We start from the raw sequence: 14,980 nt of genomic DNA on the forward strand, positions 1-14,980 counted from the left end.
GGTGCCCGGGGCGCAGGAGGTGCCGGGGAACCACAGGAGCCGCGATTCCCCGGGCTCCGGGCGCGGGCGCTCAGGGAGCAGGTGCCCCGGGACCCGCGCCGTGCGCGCCCCCGCACTCGGCCCTCGCGCACGGGCCCTGCCTGCGCCGCCCCCCCCTCCCGGGCGCGCCGTTCCGGGGCGTGTCCTCGGCCACCCGGCTGCTATATAGCGGCCGGCGCGCCCGGGCTGGCCAGACGCTGGCGCGGCGACCGGGCCCTGAGGATCTGCCGCGCGCCGCCCGCATCCCGCCGCCTCCACCGCGCGCGGTCGCAACCCCGTCCCTGCGTGCTCCGGCCACGCGAGCCGCTGCCTCAGCGGCGGGCGCCATGCATCGGGCGCGCCCCGCGCTCTGGGCCGCAGCGCTCCTCGCCCTGGCGCTGCTGCGCGGCCCGCCGGGGGCGCGGGCCGGCGTGGGCGCGGTGGGCGCGGGCCCCGTGGTGCGCTGCGAGCCCTGCGACGCGCGTGCGCTGGCCCAGTGCGCGCCTCCGCCCACCGCGCCCGCGTGCGCCGAGCTGGTGCGCGAGCCGGGCTGCGGCTGCTGCCTGACGTGCGCGCTGCGCGAGGGCCAGGCATGTGGCGTCTACACCGAGCGCTGCGGCTCTGGCCTCCGCTGCCAGCCGCAGCCCGAGGAGCCGCGCCCGCTGCACGCGCTCCTGCACGGCCGCGGCTTCTGCGCCAACGCCAGCGCCGCCGGCCGCCTGCACCCCTTCCTGCTGCCGGCGCCCCCCGCTCCAGGTGAGCCGCGGCCGCGGGCCCCGCTCCCCGGGAGAAGACGCTGGGGAAACTGAGGCCTCCGGGCGGACTCGCGCGCCCGGGGCCGCCTCGGAGCGCGGGGTCGAGGTGGATTCCTAAGCGCTTTGGGTGCAGGTTGGGCGGGCAGAGTGGAGGCCGGGCCCGGGTCAGCGTATCTGGAAACGGCGCCATCTGGAGCCGCCCCGCTGACAGGGGCTTTTGGTGTGCGGAGTGCAGCTCGTCCCCGCGTGTCCAGAAACGAGCGGGGTCGGAGCCTACGCCGTGCCCACGGGTTGGAGGGACTTCTCAGGGTTTCCGCGTCCGCACCTGCAAGGGCGCCAAGGGGCGCGGGGTTTCGGGGTGCAGACGGCTGACTTCACCGGCCTGGGAGGGACTGAGAATCGGCCCCAGGGCTGTGGACTCCTTAATCCGAAATGGAAGAAATGAGGTGCGGTCGAGGGCAACCCCAAAAGGGGACGGACGCGAAAACAGTCGGCGATCAGTCGGCGCTCGAAGCCTCCGGGCTGGGCCGCGTCGCCCGGGCAGCGCCCCTGGCGGGAGGTCACGCGGTTGCTGTAAGTTTACGCGGATCTGGCACCCAGTGCTCCAAATTTCGAGCGTGCTCACCCACTCTCGGCCCTCGCCGAGCCGCCCTCCGGGGCCGGCGGGCCTGTAACATCCTTGGCCGCAAAGCTGAGTCCTTCCCTGACCTGGCCGGCGTTGTTCACCCCGAGAAGCACGGTTAGTGGAAAGGCGAGATTCCAGCTGCCTCACAGGCTCTGGCGGACCGTGAAAGGCGCGAGGCGCTTTCCTCTCCGGAGAAAATTGCCATTTACTGTGTGTGTATTTTATTGTTCTGGTGCATTCGGGGAGGGGGTATTCAAAGGGGATCTTAGAAATGCTCTTAAACATTGTTCATTTTTAGTCAGACTTTCCTAGATATGATTTCCACCATGGCAGCTTCGGAATTGTATGTATTGGTTGGTGTAGGTTCTTACAAGGTTATAAAAAGGTCTATGTGACTTTCAAAATCCATTTGGGAAAAAAAAAAAAAAAGTGCGGATCTATGACAGTCCAAAGTCACAGTTCCTGCCGAGCGTGGTGGTGCACACCTGTAATCCTAGCACTCGGTAGGCTGAGGCAGAAGGAACACACGTTCCCACCTCAGCTGGGCAGTTTCCCTACTTCGCGAGACCTTGTGTCAGATTTTTTTTAAAAAATTTTTCAAAGAATTGGGGATGTAGCTCAGTGCAAAGGTCCTGGGATCAATCCCAGCACTACAAAAAATTTTTGAAAAATCACAATTCTCCATTGTTCAACCATTTGTCTTCAGGTTGCAGTCTGCACTCTTAAGCATTAAAAAAGAGACCAAGAGAGTTTAAGAAATCACTTGGGGTTCTTGGAAAAGTAATGCAAATGTGTTTATTTACATATGCTTAGCGGCTCCTTTCTCTTTCTACTTCCTCCACCCCCCCCAAAAAAAAAACCCTCAGAATAAGCAAAATGGAAACCAGGTTGATCGATTATGGACCTACTCTGTCAAATATAGACCCAGGGAATTTGTCCCCAAAGCACAAATCGCTTGAGCTGGGGGGAGCTGTTTGCCCCCAGGGGAGCGGGAGGGGCTCCCAGACCTCCCCAGGTGAGGGGGGCAGGTGCTTCCGGAGAACATCGAAATCCTCGCTCCAGGCACCTCCTGTAGAGTCTGCAGCTGATCCTCTCAGCCCCCTGGTGGCTTTCAGGGATCCCAGCATTTGCTCCTCGTGACCGAGAGTCAGAGGCCACCGTGGCTTCCCTGTGGGCGGCCTGCCACCGCAAGCCGTGTCCCAGGAAGGCAGGGAACGGTTTAGCAGGAGCCTGGCACCTCGCGCCCACAGGAGACAGAGCCTGACCCGCTGGGGAGCCCAAAGCCGGCTTGGGGTGGGGTTGGGGGAGATCCAGCCCACGCGAAGCCTTCGGAGGTCCGAATAGGGCATGGGGCCCCCGTCCACTGGCTTTTGATCCTCGCAGTGTCTCATGGCCACTCCAGGCTCGTCTCGGGAGAATGAGACTCCTGGCCTGCGCCCAGCCTGAAATGTCCTCATCTGCTTAGGATCCCAGGGAAACGCACCTCTGTTATCAGGAGGCCTCACCCCCCCACACCCCGGGGGGAGGGAAGCTGCCCAGGATCTGTGTGGACCTCGGCTTCTAGAAACAGGACAGGGACCTAGAAAACAAGCCATGCTGCCCCCCCCCCCCCCGCCTTGGGACTCCAGGGGGTGGAGTTGTTCCCTGCCCGAGTTGGACTGGAGCTGGAGGTGGAACCCTTCGGAGCTGGCAGCTGAAGAACAGCCCGGGTCTGAGAGTAAAAGTCAATCCCCAGGGGGCCTTGTTCACACCCAGACTGCAGCCCGGAAACACTGCGGGAGAATGCACATTTCCCGGAGTCCCCAGGGCGGCCTCTGCCCCGGGGGGGGGGGGGGGGGGACCGCTGGGCGCCTCCAACATTGGAGGTTGCGGCGGCCTTCCATGGCGCACGTCCGCACCCTGCTGGTGGCAGATGGAATCGCTGCTTTCACCTCTCCGGAGAACAGCAGATGAGCATTTCCCGCCTTCCTGAGGGGCAGCTGCTTAGTAAAACCACGGGGCAGACCGATTTTTGGTGTGTGTTTGTGTGTGTGTGTGTGTGTGTGTGTGTGAATTTTCTTTTTAGTACTAGAGATTGAACCCAGGTGCTTCACACTGAGCTACATCCCAGTCCTTTTTAAAAATTTTTTGAGACAAGGTCTCCCTACGTCTCTTAAATTGTCCGGGCTGGGCTCTCAACAGTCCTCCTGCCTCAGCCTCCCAGAGTACAGGGATCACAGGTGTTCAGCTGCAGACTGACTTAAGCAGATGGCTTCCTCCAGGAAAGCAAGCTCGGTGCAGCCAGTAGTGTAGGATAATGCTTCATCAAGGTGTTTTTTAACTGTTGAGGAATTGGTGAGTAACACTGCCACTTCAGTGTTCTAGCAGCAAGATTTTGAGAAAACTGCTGTTTCGTGTGGGCAGAGATGACGCCTTCATGACTCTCATACTTTCCCAGGAAATGCCAGCGAGTCGGAGGAGGACCCCGGGGCGGGAAGCGTTGAGACCCAGGCCATCCCCAGCACCCACCGGGTGACTGACTCCAAGTTCCACACCCTGCACACGAAGATGGACGTCATCAGGAAAGGCCACGCCAAGGACAGCCAGCGCTACAAAGTCGACTATGAGTCCCAGAGCACGGACACCCAGAACTTCTCCTCCGAGTCTAAAAGGGAGACAGAATATGTGAGAACCTTTGTTTTTGTTCAGGGGTGCAGTGGGGAGAGCCACCATGAACCACGACCCGGACTGCACATAGTGGTCCTGTCGCCCCACCTGCCACCCTCCCCTCCTCCCATAAAAGACAGTGACCCTGTCCCGTCCCATCCCGTCCCGGAGACTGAGAGGTTCAAGCTAAGCCAGTGCTTGCAAAATACAGTGTGCTCCAAAGTCTGGTGTACCCCAAATTACAGTGTGCCCCAAAGTACAGCCACTGTGGCCACAGAGAGAGCTACTCACAACCACACTTCCACTTTTCCCCTGGGCCTTCGGAGTTCGCCTCCCTCTGTCTGACTCAGGATAAGGAGGCACAGCATCCTCCCCGCTAACTCGGGGCGGAAACCCTGGAACAGATCCAGGCCAGCTTGGCGGATTGCCGTGTGCATGCCGTGCGGTAGGCTTTCAGAGTGGTAACCATACCCTGTGGCCCCTGCTTGCTGCCCTGCAGGGCCCCTGCCGGAGAGAGATGGAAGACACACTCAACCACCTGAAGTTCCTCAATGTGCTGAGTCCCCGGGGCGTCCACATCCCAAACTGTGACAAGAAGGGCTTCTACAAGAAGAAGCAGGTGAGTGGCAAGTGAGGTCCTCCACGGTGTCCCCGTTCTGTTCCCACCCCAGCCACTGGCTCAAGGGAGAAATTGCTTCTCGCTGACCCCAGGCTCCAGCCGAGTCCCTGGAGCCCCTGTGCTGTGACTCCGTTTCAGTCTCGGGATGAGACCGATGCTCGCTCACATGTGTCCCAAGGCCCAGCCACAGTGCCTCTGCCAGGCCTTTCAGCTGCTCACGGCAGAAGGACACATTTGCCAGGCTCAGGCTTCCCAAGTAGCTCAGTGAGGACGGAAGGGCCCAGCAGATCCCCCCTCACCGTGCCTCTCCCACAGTGATGGTGGTTTGAGATGTCGCTAAGCCGCGGTCTGGGCTGTGGATTCAGGTGGCCATGCTCTGGCTGGCTTCCTGACAGGACAGTTCATGCCCTTCCCGTAGTGTGGCCATGGCCTTGGTCATAATGCCCAGGCCTCCTTCCACAGCCACGTGGCTGGACTGTGGTTCACATCAGCATTTTCTACCAGTCTCCTGGTTGACAGCTTCCGGCTGAGAGGGGGCAGGGTGTCCTGAGGTCCCCAGCTGAGGCAGACCCTGTTCATCCCCTCCTGGAGAGTGTATTGCACATGCGTGCAGACACAGGTACACACGTGTGCGCAGATGGATGCACACAGACCCACACACTGCCCCTCCACACGGTGGTGCTTCGGGGACCCTGGGCAAAGTTTCTGTGGTACCCGGGACCCTCACGGCTTGGTCCTCTGTGTCCCTCAGTGCCGCCCCTCCAAAGGCAGAAAGCGAGGCTTCTGCTGGTGCGTGGACAAGTATGGGCAGCCCCTTCCGGGCTACGACTCCAAGGGCAAGGAGGACGTGCACTGCCTGAGCATGCACAGCCAGTAGACCTGCTGACCACGTAAGCAGCTGGGCTGAGGGCTGGGGGTGGGGGTGGGGGTGGGATACCCAGGCCAACTGTGCCTGCGGCCCCTCCTCAGCCTCAGGGCCCAGAGACGGGGCAGAAGCCACCAGCAGCCTGTCTGACAGGCTCGGGAGAGCCACATCCATTGCTGTATTCTAAATGATTCCCACCATGTGGGCTCTTACACACGCGCGCACACACATGGCGCAGAGCATTTTCAGAGTGAAGCTCTCTCCACAGAAGTCAGTGTGTCCGTGGAAGTCAGTCTGGTGGTTCCCGGACTCCACAGGAAATCGCTGTCATTTACAAGAACTCACTAACAACTCTTGTTTCCAAGTTAAAACTACAACTTTAATTCTTCTGAAAAATAGACCCTGGCTATTCCTTTAGCTTGTGGTTCCTTTAATGTTAAGAGAGAGTATTTAAATATAATATGAAAATGGACCACCCTTTTGAAGAATGCAGCCATAGTCTTTTTTTCTTGTAATAAATGAGGAAATTATTGGGGGATAAAAAAGAAGAAATATATTTCCATGCATCTCCTGAAGACACTTAGGAAGCAGAAGAAATTTTCATTTTTAGAAGATTCTTTTCCTCACAAGTTAGGGAAAATAGTTTTAATTTTAGGGTAGCCTTTTAACAATAAACACTTAGCTTTGATTTATCATGTTTTTAACTCTTGGGAAGATACCTAGGAGGAGAGCAGCTGGATCAAATGGAAGTTCTGTTTATAACAGTATGATTTATAATAGCCAAATTTTGGGAACAGCCTATATATCTATCAGCAGATGAATGGGTAAAGAAAATGTGGTATTATACATAATGGAGTACTACTCTGCCATAAAGAATAAACTTGAGTCATTCATAGGCAAATGGATGCACCTTGAGACCATAATATTTAGTGAAATTAACCAGACACACAATAAGCTTCAATATCCCATGATTTCTATGAGAAACCCAAAATATAAATAAAAGATAGCTAATAGAAAATAGGAAGATACTTTTCAAATGGGAAGGGGATCAAGAGATGAAGGGAAGAGAGGGAAAGGGGATGGAAAGAAGAATGAAGATGTGTTCTCTACATGGACCAACTCTACTACGCAGGGGGGTATAATCACTGTGGACTACCAATAAGAAATAAAAACGGGGAGAAAAAGGTAGAGAGCCCAGCCCAGCACTAGGGCAGAAGTTGAACTCTTCATTTTCTGGGTGGTTATTTCAATGTTTTTCTTTTCTTTTTGTTCTAGCTAATGTGGAGCTCAAATACGCCTTATTTTGCACAAAAGACTGCCAAGGACATGCTCAGCAGCTGGCTACAGCCTCGATTTATATTTCTTTTTGTGGTGAACTGATTTTTTAAAAAAACCAAAGTTTAGACAGATTTTTGAAATCCCTATGGTTCCTTTAAGTGGTAAACTTGAGATCTTTCCAGTAATTAGCGAAAAGCAGTTCGAATTTTCTAGTTGCTACCTGTAAACCTCGCTCCACGGACGGCTCCCCTCCCAGGCCCTCATCCGCTAAGGGGACAACCCGACCCAGCCCGACCCTCCCACCTCGAGACGTCAGCAAATGAGCTTCTCCCCCACCCTCTGTAAAATGAGCACAGGCCTAGGAGAATAGGAAAAGCCTCAACTCCAGTCACCTGGACGTCCTGACACCGCCTGCCAACATAACCCGAGGGGGACCTCTTCGAATCAGGAGCCTGGGTCTCGACCATAAAGACTGTCCATCATCTGGAGATGACCTAATCTACTTTGGAAACTACTGGAGAGATTAAGATGCAGTCTTAACAGCAGGATGCCCAGGAACCTGTCGGCAGGTGTGGGTGACCCTGCATCTGGGGTCCTCCTCATGACAGTCCCTTTGGAAGGCTGGGTGGCTGGGGTCACCTAGGCCTTGGTCCCACGGGGCAGGAGAGGCAGGGGCAGCAATCAGCCTTGGCGTTGAGAGGCCTTTTGAGCAACGATTCTTCAGATGACTGCAGAAAGTAGTGTTTTCTAGTTCAACTCCTCAAAACAAGATTTTTGAGGTTAAGCTCTTTAAAGCAAAATTTTATTTTCATCTCTTACCTGTATCCTGCTTTGCACAATGTAAAAGAAAAAACAAAAATCTAAACAGGAAAGATGACCAGCTTGCTGGGAGCCTGTCGAGGACACTGGGACACTTAGAGATCTCTGACCTGTGTTGGTTGAACTTGGAATTCTTCTCACACACACTCCTTACCACTCATACATATATACGGAGATGTGTTCTTAATTAATTGTTAACAGTGTATACCACATAGCCCAAATATAATAGGATCTACACTAGATAATCCTAGAGAAAATGGTAGAGATGCTAGATGATATAACCAACCGTGGCCGTGACCGAGGAAAGGAGCTCATGCCGTTGCCACCCGTGGTCCCCAAGGCCAGGCCCGAGGTCCCAGGGTGGACCCACTGCGTGGAGCTCCCTTGATAACTACAAGGGCTCTCGAGATGTTCTGCCTACCTATTTTTTTAAGTTTTTGGGGAAAAAAAGTATTTTTGAAAAGTTTGTCTTGCAATGTATTTATAAATAGTAAATAAAGTTTTTACCATTAAAAGAAGAACGTCTTTCCCAGTGTTACTCCCTGCCTCTGGGTCTTGTGTCTCTAAGGAATAATTCAAAGAGGGTACCAAACGTGGTCAGGGTAGGAAACTTCATAAACATGTTCATGTCTCCGTGGCTAGCAAAAGGACCCCAGCAGACCCTTCTGGTGGCCTTTGTTGGCATCCACTAGCGGAGGTTTGTAATACTGGAAATTAAACCCAGACAGCCTACACACTGAGCTGCAATCACAGCCATTTTTTAAAAATATTTTTATTTGAGACAAGAGCTCACTAAGTTGGTGAACTGTCCAGGCTGGGCTTACAGGGCTGTGCCAGTAGATCTGGCCACAGCAGAAGCACATTCAGTTGGGGTTATTTGCTAGCTGTCATGGTGTGGGGAGGTCATGTCCCTCACGTGTGGCCCTCAGCTCTGGGGCTCACGCTCCGTGTTGTGGAGGGGACACGCCCATCCCCACACCCTATCCTGTAGCCCTCCTGCCCCTGTCCACCTGCCAAGGAGCACAGAAGCAGGAAGAGGGGACCCCAGGAGACTCTGGGTGGGATTCTGGGGCCTGGGCCCCCTCTCTACAGCCTTGGGACAGTTGTCCCTTGTCACAGAACTGCTTCAGGCAAGGCATGGGGCCCATGGCTTCAGGGAGTCACTTCCTGTGTGAGCCACATCTGAGCCATCAATGACACTTCTGAAATGGTTCCAGGATCACAGCGAGGTGCTCAGGGGTCTGAGGGTGTGGTTTGTGGCCACAGGGCTCACCATGGGGACAGATGGAGAAGTGACAGGCAGACCCATGGGTTGCCACTCGCCAAGGTGTGGGTGAGGGCACTGTTGAGGTGGGGGAGGCTCAGAGGCCATGGGTGGCTTGCTTTCCAAGAAGCCAACAACTCGTATGTTTCCTTGTCCTCACCCTCACCTCTAATCTCTGCCACTTTCCACACTTGCAATGGTCAACTCTGTGTGCCCACAGGCTGGGTCATGGGGTACTGGCAGGTGGTGGGACGTCTTAGCCTGGATACATGTGTGAACCGTTCTTCCTGGTGAGTCTTCTCTGATCAGTGACTAGATTCATAGATGGATTGATTGATAAATGATAGAGATGATAGATGACTGACTGATAGACATGGATTGATGTATAAAGATGATTGATAGATGAAACGAGTGGGTGAGTGGATGGATCGGTGGGTGGATGGATGGACATAACCTATGAGTTCTGTTTCTCTGGAAAACTCTAATACAACACTTTGATCACGTCTTCTGCACACCCCCTGCCATTTCTAGGAAGTATATTATGCAATCCCACCACACTGTCAGGAGGGCTCCCATTTCTCCACATCCTTGCCAAAACATTCTGTGTTTGAAGTTCTTGGTTCTAGCCAAGTGAGGTTGTGTCTCATTGCGGTTTTGATTTGTCCTCATCTGTCACAAATGCTGCCAAGCATCTTTTCATATGCTCTGAGCTATTTATGCAGGTGCTTTGAAGAAATGTTGATGCAGATCCTTTATCCATTTTTAATTGGTTCACTTGTCCTTTTTTTTTTGAGCTATAAGAGTTCCTTGTATATTGTAGATACCAGTATCTTACTGGATATATGATTTGCAAATATTTCCTCCCACTTCGGTGGGTTGTCTTTTCACTTGCCCAATAGTATCTTTCTAATCATACATTTTTTAAAATTTTGTGGAAGTTCAATTTATCTGTACATTAATGCTTACATATAATGGGATCTACATAAGGGCTAGCTATAAGGAACCGTGTTTTCTATTTTTATTATAAATTCTTTTCACCACATAAAAATATTGTAACTAAAATCAATATTTTTCTTGGTTCTCTTTTTTTTTTTTTCAGTACCAGAGATGGAACTCGGGTCCTTGCACTTGTGCAGCAGGTGGTGAAACCACTGAGCTAAATCCCAGGCCCTCTAAAATCAATTTTTATAATGTGAAGGGAGGGAGAGAAGTGAGGATGGAGGGCAAGGAGGAGGCATCGCCTGTCAAACCTGTGCCCACAACCAAAGCCAGGATCCAGGTGGTTTTCAGCCCGTTCCTTCTTCGCTTCACAACCAACGTGACACCACCGGCAGCGCATACAGTGCTCATGGATCTTAGCATCCCATCTTAGGGTTCCGTTTCCTTGCATATTATCGGGTATGATCTAGTATTTTGTTGAGGATTTTTCATTTACATTCATGAAAGATATGATCTGCAGTTTTCATCTTTTAATGTCTTTATGTGGTTTTGACATAGGATAATGCTGGCATCATAAAATGAGTTAGGAAGTGTATTACTCTAATTATTTTAAGAAAAAGATCCAGAATTGGTATCATCTCTCTTAAATATTTATAAAATTCACCAATAAACCCATCTGGGCTTGGGGGTTTATTTCTGGAAGGCTTTTTACTATCAATTTAATTTTCAATAGATATTACCTCTATTCAAATATTTATTTCTCCTCCAGTGAAATTTAGTGGCTTCAAGAAATTAGTTCATTGTGCCTAAATTATCGAGTTCATGGGTGTACAATTTTAGAGTGTTCCTTTGTTATTCTTTTAATGTCCATAGGACCAGCAGTGATGGACCCTCGTTTGTTTCTAGTATAGATAAATTGTGCTTTCTCTTTTTCTTGGTTGGTATAACTACAAGTTCATTAATTTTATTAAACTTTTCAAAGAACCAGACATGGTTTGTTGGATTTTTTTTCCATTATTTTCTTGGTTTTCACTTCACTAGTGTTTGCTTTATTATTCCATTTTAGGCATGCTTTCAGCTTAAATGGTTCTTCATTCTCTAGTCTCTTAAAGCAGAAGTTTAAATGACTGATTCTAGAAAACCCTTGTGACCTACTATACATATTTAATGTGACAAGTATTCCTCTAACCATTGTTTTAGTTGCATCCCATGAATCTTGATAAATTTTATTTTAATCTTCATTTAGCTAAAAATACATTTTAATTTCTCTTAAGCTTCTTTCTTACATCATGTGTTATTTAAAACTATGTTGTTTAATCTCTAAATAATTTGTGATTTTCTAGCTAACTATATTGTATTCTAGTTTGCTAATTTAACTTGTGGTATAAGAACAGATTCTATATAATTTTTATTCTTTTGAACTTATCAAGGTGTGTTTTGTGAAGAAAGTGTATTCTGCTATTCTTTGGTGAATTAATCTACAGATATCAATTGTATTCCATTGGTTGATGATGCTATTGAATTCAAGTCTGTCATTCCTGAATTTATACCTGCTGAATCTGTCTACTTCTGGGAAGAAGGGTTGAAACCTCTAACATTGATAGTAGATTCATCTATTTCTTCATGAAGTTCTGCCTAATTTTATCTTGTGTATTTGAGGCTTTGTTGTTAGATGCATCATATTAAGGACTGTTAGATCCTTCTGCATAATTGGCCCTTGTTTCATTGTGTAGTGTCCTCCTTTCTCACTGATAATGTTCCTTGTTCTGAAATTTTATTTGAAACTAATGTGTGTACTCTTGCTTTTCAAGTGTCAGAATGGTATCTATTTCTCCATCTGTGTGTGTGTGTTTGTGTGTGTGTGTGTGTGTGTGTGTGTGTGTGTGTACAGTGCTGGGGATTGAGCCCAGGGCCTCATGCACATGAAGCACCCACTCTACCACTGAGCTACACACCCAGTCCCCATCCAGCTTTTTCCTGTAATATATCTGAATTGTTATATTTAAAATAATTCTTACAGACGACATGTAGTTTGCTCTTCTTTTCAGGCACTCTGTCTCTTAGCTGGCACCTTTAGACCATTCCCATTTAAAGTGATTCTGGATCCACCGTGTTTATAAATGTTTTTAGTTCCCTGCATTATTCTCTGTTTCCTTCTCCCTGCTTTTCTGCCTTCTCTGGTTTTCATTGAGGGTGTTGTGTGATTTCATTTTCTGACCTCTCTGGCGTATCATTATACTCATTTTGTTGGTTAATGTTATGTGTCAAACTGGCTACACCACAATGCCCAAACATGTAGTGAAACATTATTGTGAATGTTTCTGTGGAAGTGTTTTTGGATGAGGTTAACATTTAAATCAATGGGGTTTGTGCAAGACTAATTGCCCTCCATAATTTAGGTTGGTGCCATCTAATCAGCTGAAGGCCTGACCAGAGCAAAAGACTGGGCTCCTCCAAGCAAGAGAAAATCTGCAGCAGGCGCCTTTGGACTGAAATGCAGCTCTGCTCCCTGCTGGGTCCCCATCCTGCCAGCCCACCCTGCAGATTTTGGGCCTCTCAACCTCCAGAGTGGGATGAGCCAAGTCTGCAAAGTATATTTCTGTATACACAGGTCACATCGGTGTGTTCCTTTAGAGAACTGTAGTTCCAGGACTGGTTATGGAGGCTCTGAATGGTGAGGATGAGTTTTCTGAATGGTTTTGGGGTCTCTGGACTTGGCCATCTAGTTTGATCAGATTTTAAAACATCACTAACTCTATTTCCAGTAATGAAGAGAATGCTAATAGTCTGTGATGTGAGAGATTCACAAAATATCATCATTGGAAATTCCTGATCCAATACAATAAGAAGCCAGGATCTAGGTGACCATATCTAGGATGTTTTTGAATGTTTTTGTCAAACTGATTAGCACAGTGACACTGGCTGGTGGCCCTTAATGAAGATGAATAAAGTGAGGAAAGAGAAGGATGACTCGGGCCTTCAAATTTCCCAGCTTGAGCACCATGTAAATGGTTCCAAAACTTCCACATTTACCTGAGGAGGCCCTGGCCTCCTGTCACAGCAGGACTGAGATTGCTAAAAATCAAAGCCAATAAAGAACTTAAAAAGATCAGACCTCCCAAATTTAAAGACCCAATCCAAAAATGGGCATCTGAAATGAACAGACATTTCTCAGACAAAGAAGTAGAAATAGCAAATAAATACATGAAAAAATGTTCAACATCACTGGTCATTCAAGAGATGCAAATGAAAACAATGCTGAAATTCCACTTCACTCCAGAAAGAATGGCTGCTATCATGAAATCAACCAATAACAAATGCTGGCGGGGCTGTGGGGAAAGAGGAACCCTGTTCCCTGCTGGTGGGAGTGTAGACTGGTGCAACCACTGTGGAAATCAGTGTGGAGATACCTCAAAGAACTAGGACTGGAAGTCCCATTTGACCCCGCTATTCCACTGCTGGGGATCTTCCCCAAAGAATTAAAAGAATCATACCACAGTGATATATGTGCACCCATGTTCATAGCAGCACAGTTTGTGATAGCTAAAACTTGGAAACAGCCCAAATGCCCACCAACTGGAGACTGGATAAAGAAAATTTGTTTTTTTATATAAAATGGAGTACTACTCAGCCATAAAAAATGATAAATTAGATACATTTATAGCTAAGTGGATGCACATTGAGGAGATACTCTTAAGTGAAATAAATAGGACACACATGAATAAATTCTGAATAGTTTCTCTGGTGTGAGAAACTGAAAGTGTAAATAAGGACTAAATGTATAATAGGTAATGTGAAATAGGAAGAAAAGGGGCAAAGGGGAAGGAAGTGGGAGGGCTAGGGAAAAGGATAGAAGGGAATGGGATTAATATGAGAAAATGGAAAAATAGGAACAAAATCTTTGTAAATAGGAATGGAGGGGTTGAAGGGAGGGCTAGGCAAGGGTGAAAAATAAGAACCAAGAGAGACTATGTAAAGGTGCAAATTTCCAATGATGAATGTCACTATATTGTATACCTAAAATGTACCAGTGATTAGAATGAATAATCGATAATGCAAAATAGGAAGAAAAGGTCCAGAGGGGTAGGGGTAGTGGGAGGGGCAGGGGAAAGGAAAGAAGGGAAAGGAAAAATTATGAGAAATGGAAAAAATGGAAATAAAGTCTTTGTAAATAGGGAAGGGTAGAGGGCATGAAGGGAGGGCTAGGAATGGGGAAAAAATAAGAACCAAGATGCATTATGTAAAGGTACAATTCCCAATGAGAAATGTAAATGTGTTGTATACCTACAATGTACCAATAAAAGAATTTAATAAAAAATTAATAAAATAAAATAAAATAAAATATATGATGGGCATCATTCCAAAAGAAAAAAAAAAACCAAAGCCAGATTCTCACCCTGCAAATGCATGATCTGGGTCACAAAGTGGACTCCAGCATCCTCTTCAATGACACATGGACTGGGAAGGAACGGGGTCTTGAAAGTTAGAACGAGATATGAGGTAGGATCCTTATGAAGCAGGAGAACCTGGGCCCAGAAGTTATGCTGAGACTTCTTTTCCAGTAGAGGCAGCCTCTCCATCCCAGCAGAACCAATATCTTGACCTCTGGCTGAGAAAATTAATGCTGCCTGGTCTGAGGAAACCCTACTGACCTTCCCTGAGACAGGCATCATGCAAGATGCCACCACCATGGCCACCCTCCCTCTTAGACCTATAACCAGACAAGTCCAGCAGCCCCAAATGTGAGGTGCAACATGGCCCACAAGGCAGTGTGCTGCACCCCTAAAAGTCTTCTCAAGTTTTCTAATTTACACAGACACAACTCCAGAAAACATGGGCAAGAATGAGTCCTCTGAGAGACAATGGCCAAAGAAAAAGAGTTGGATCAGGCTGAGTTTACAGAGAGGGGCTGACTAAACAGAGGTTTGCTTTCCACGTTACACAGTGGGCACTTGACAAGTGGCTGCACGTGGCCCAGAAGGTGGAGCGTGGGAAGTGAATTCAAAGTCCAAGAGGCAAGCGTGGACCCCAGCCTGGCCCCGACCCCACTGGGAAGGGAGATCCACTCTCAGAAACCACTACCTGTCACCAAGATGGGAACTGTAGAAGCAGGTGAGGGTGAAACGCAAAGGGATTTCAGAAACAAACATGA

The 14,980-nt window shown here is 49.2% G+C and overlaps 1 protein-coding gene across 1 annotated transcript; it reads left to right on the plus strand.

Moving 5' to 3' along the window:
- The first annotated feature begins 228 nt into the window (after positions 1-228).
- Positions 229-8,146, plus strand: Igfbp3 (insulin like growth factor binding protein 3). Its single transcript, XM_021254190.2, has 5 exons — positions 229-774; positions 3,836-4,062; positions 4,544-4,663; positions 5,415-5,553; positions 6,804-8,146. Exons 1-4 carry the CDS (start codon positions 366-368, stop codon positions 5,538-5,540), a joined length of 882 nt encoding a protein of 293 aa, XP_021109849.2. The 5' UTR covers positions 229-365; the 3' UTR covers positions 5,541-5,553; positions 6,804-8,146.
- The last annotated feature ends 6,834 nt before the right edge of the window (positions 8,147-14,980 follow it).

The sequence above is a fragment of the Heterocephalus glaber genome, unplaced genomic scaffold, assembly GCF_053883595.1.
Source record: "Heterocephalus glaber isolate CG9 unplaced genomic scaffold, H.glaber_assembly_v1.0 deba00001610, whole genome shotgun sequence".
In the NCBI taxonomy this organism is placed as follows: domain Eukaryota; kingdom Metazoa; phylum Chordata; class Mammalia; order Rodentia; family Bathyergidae; genus Heterocephalus; species Heterocephalus glaber.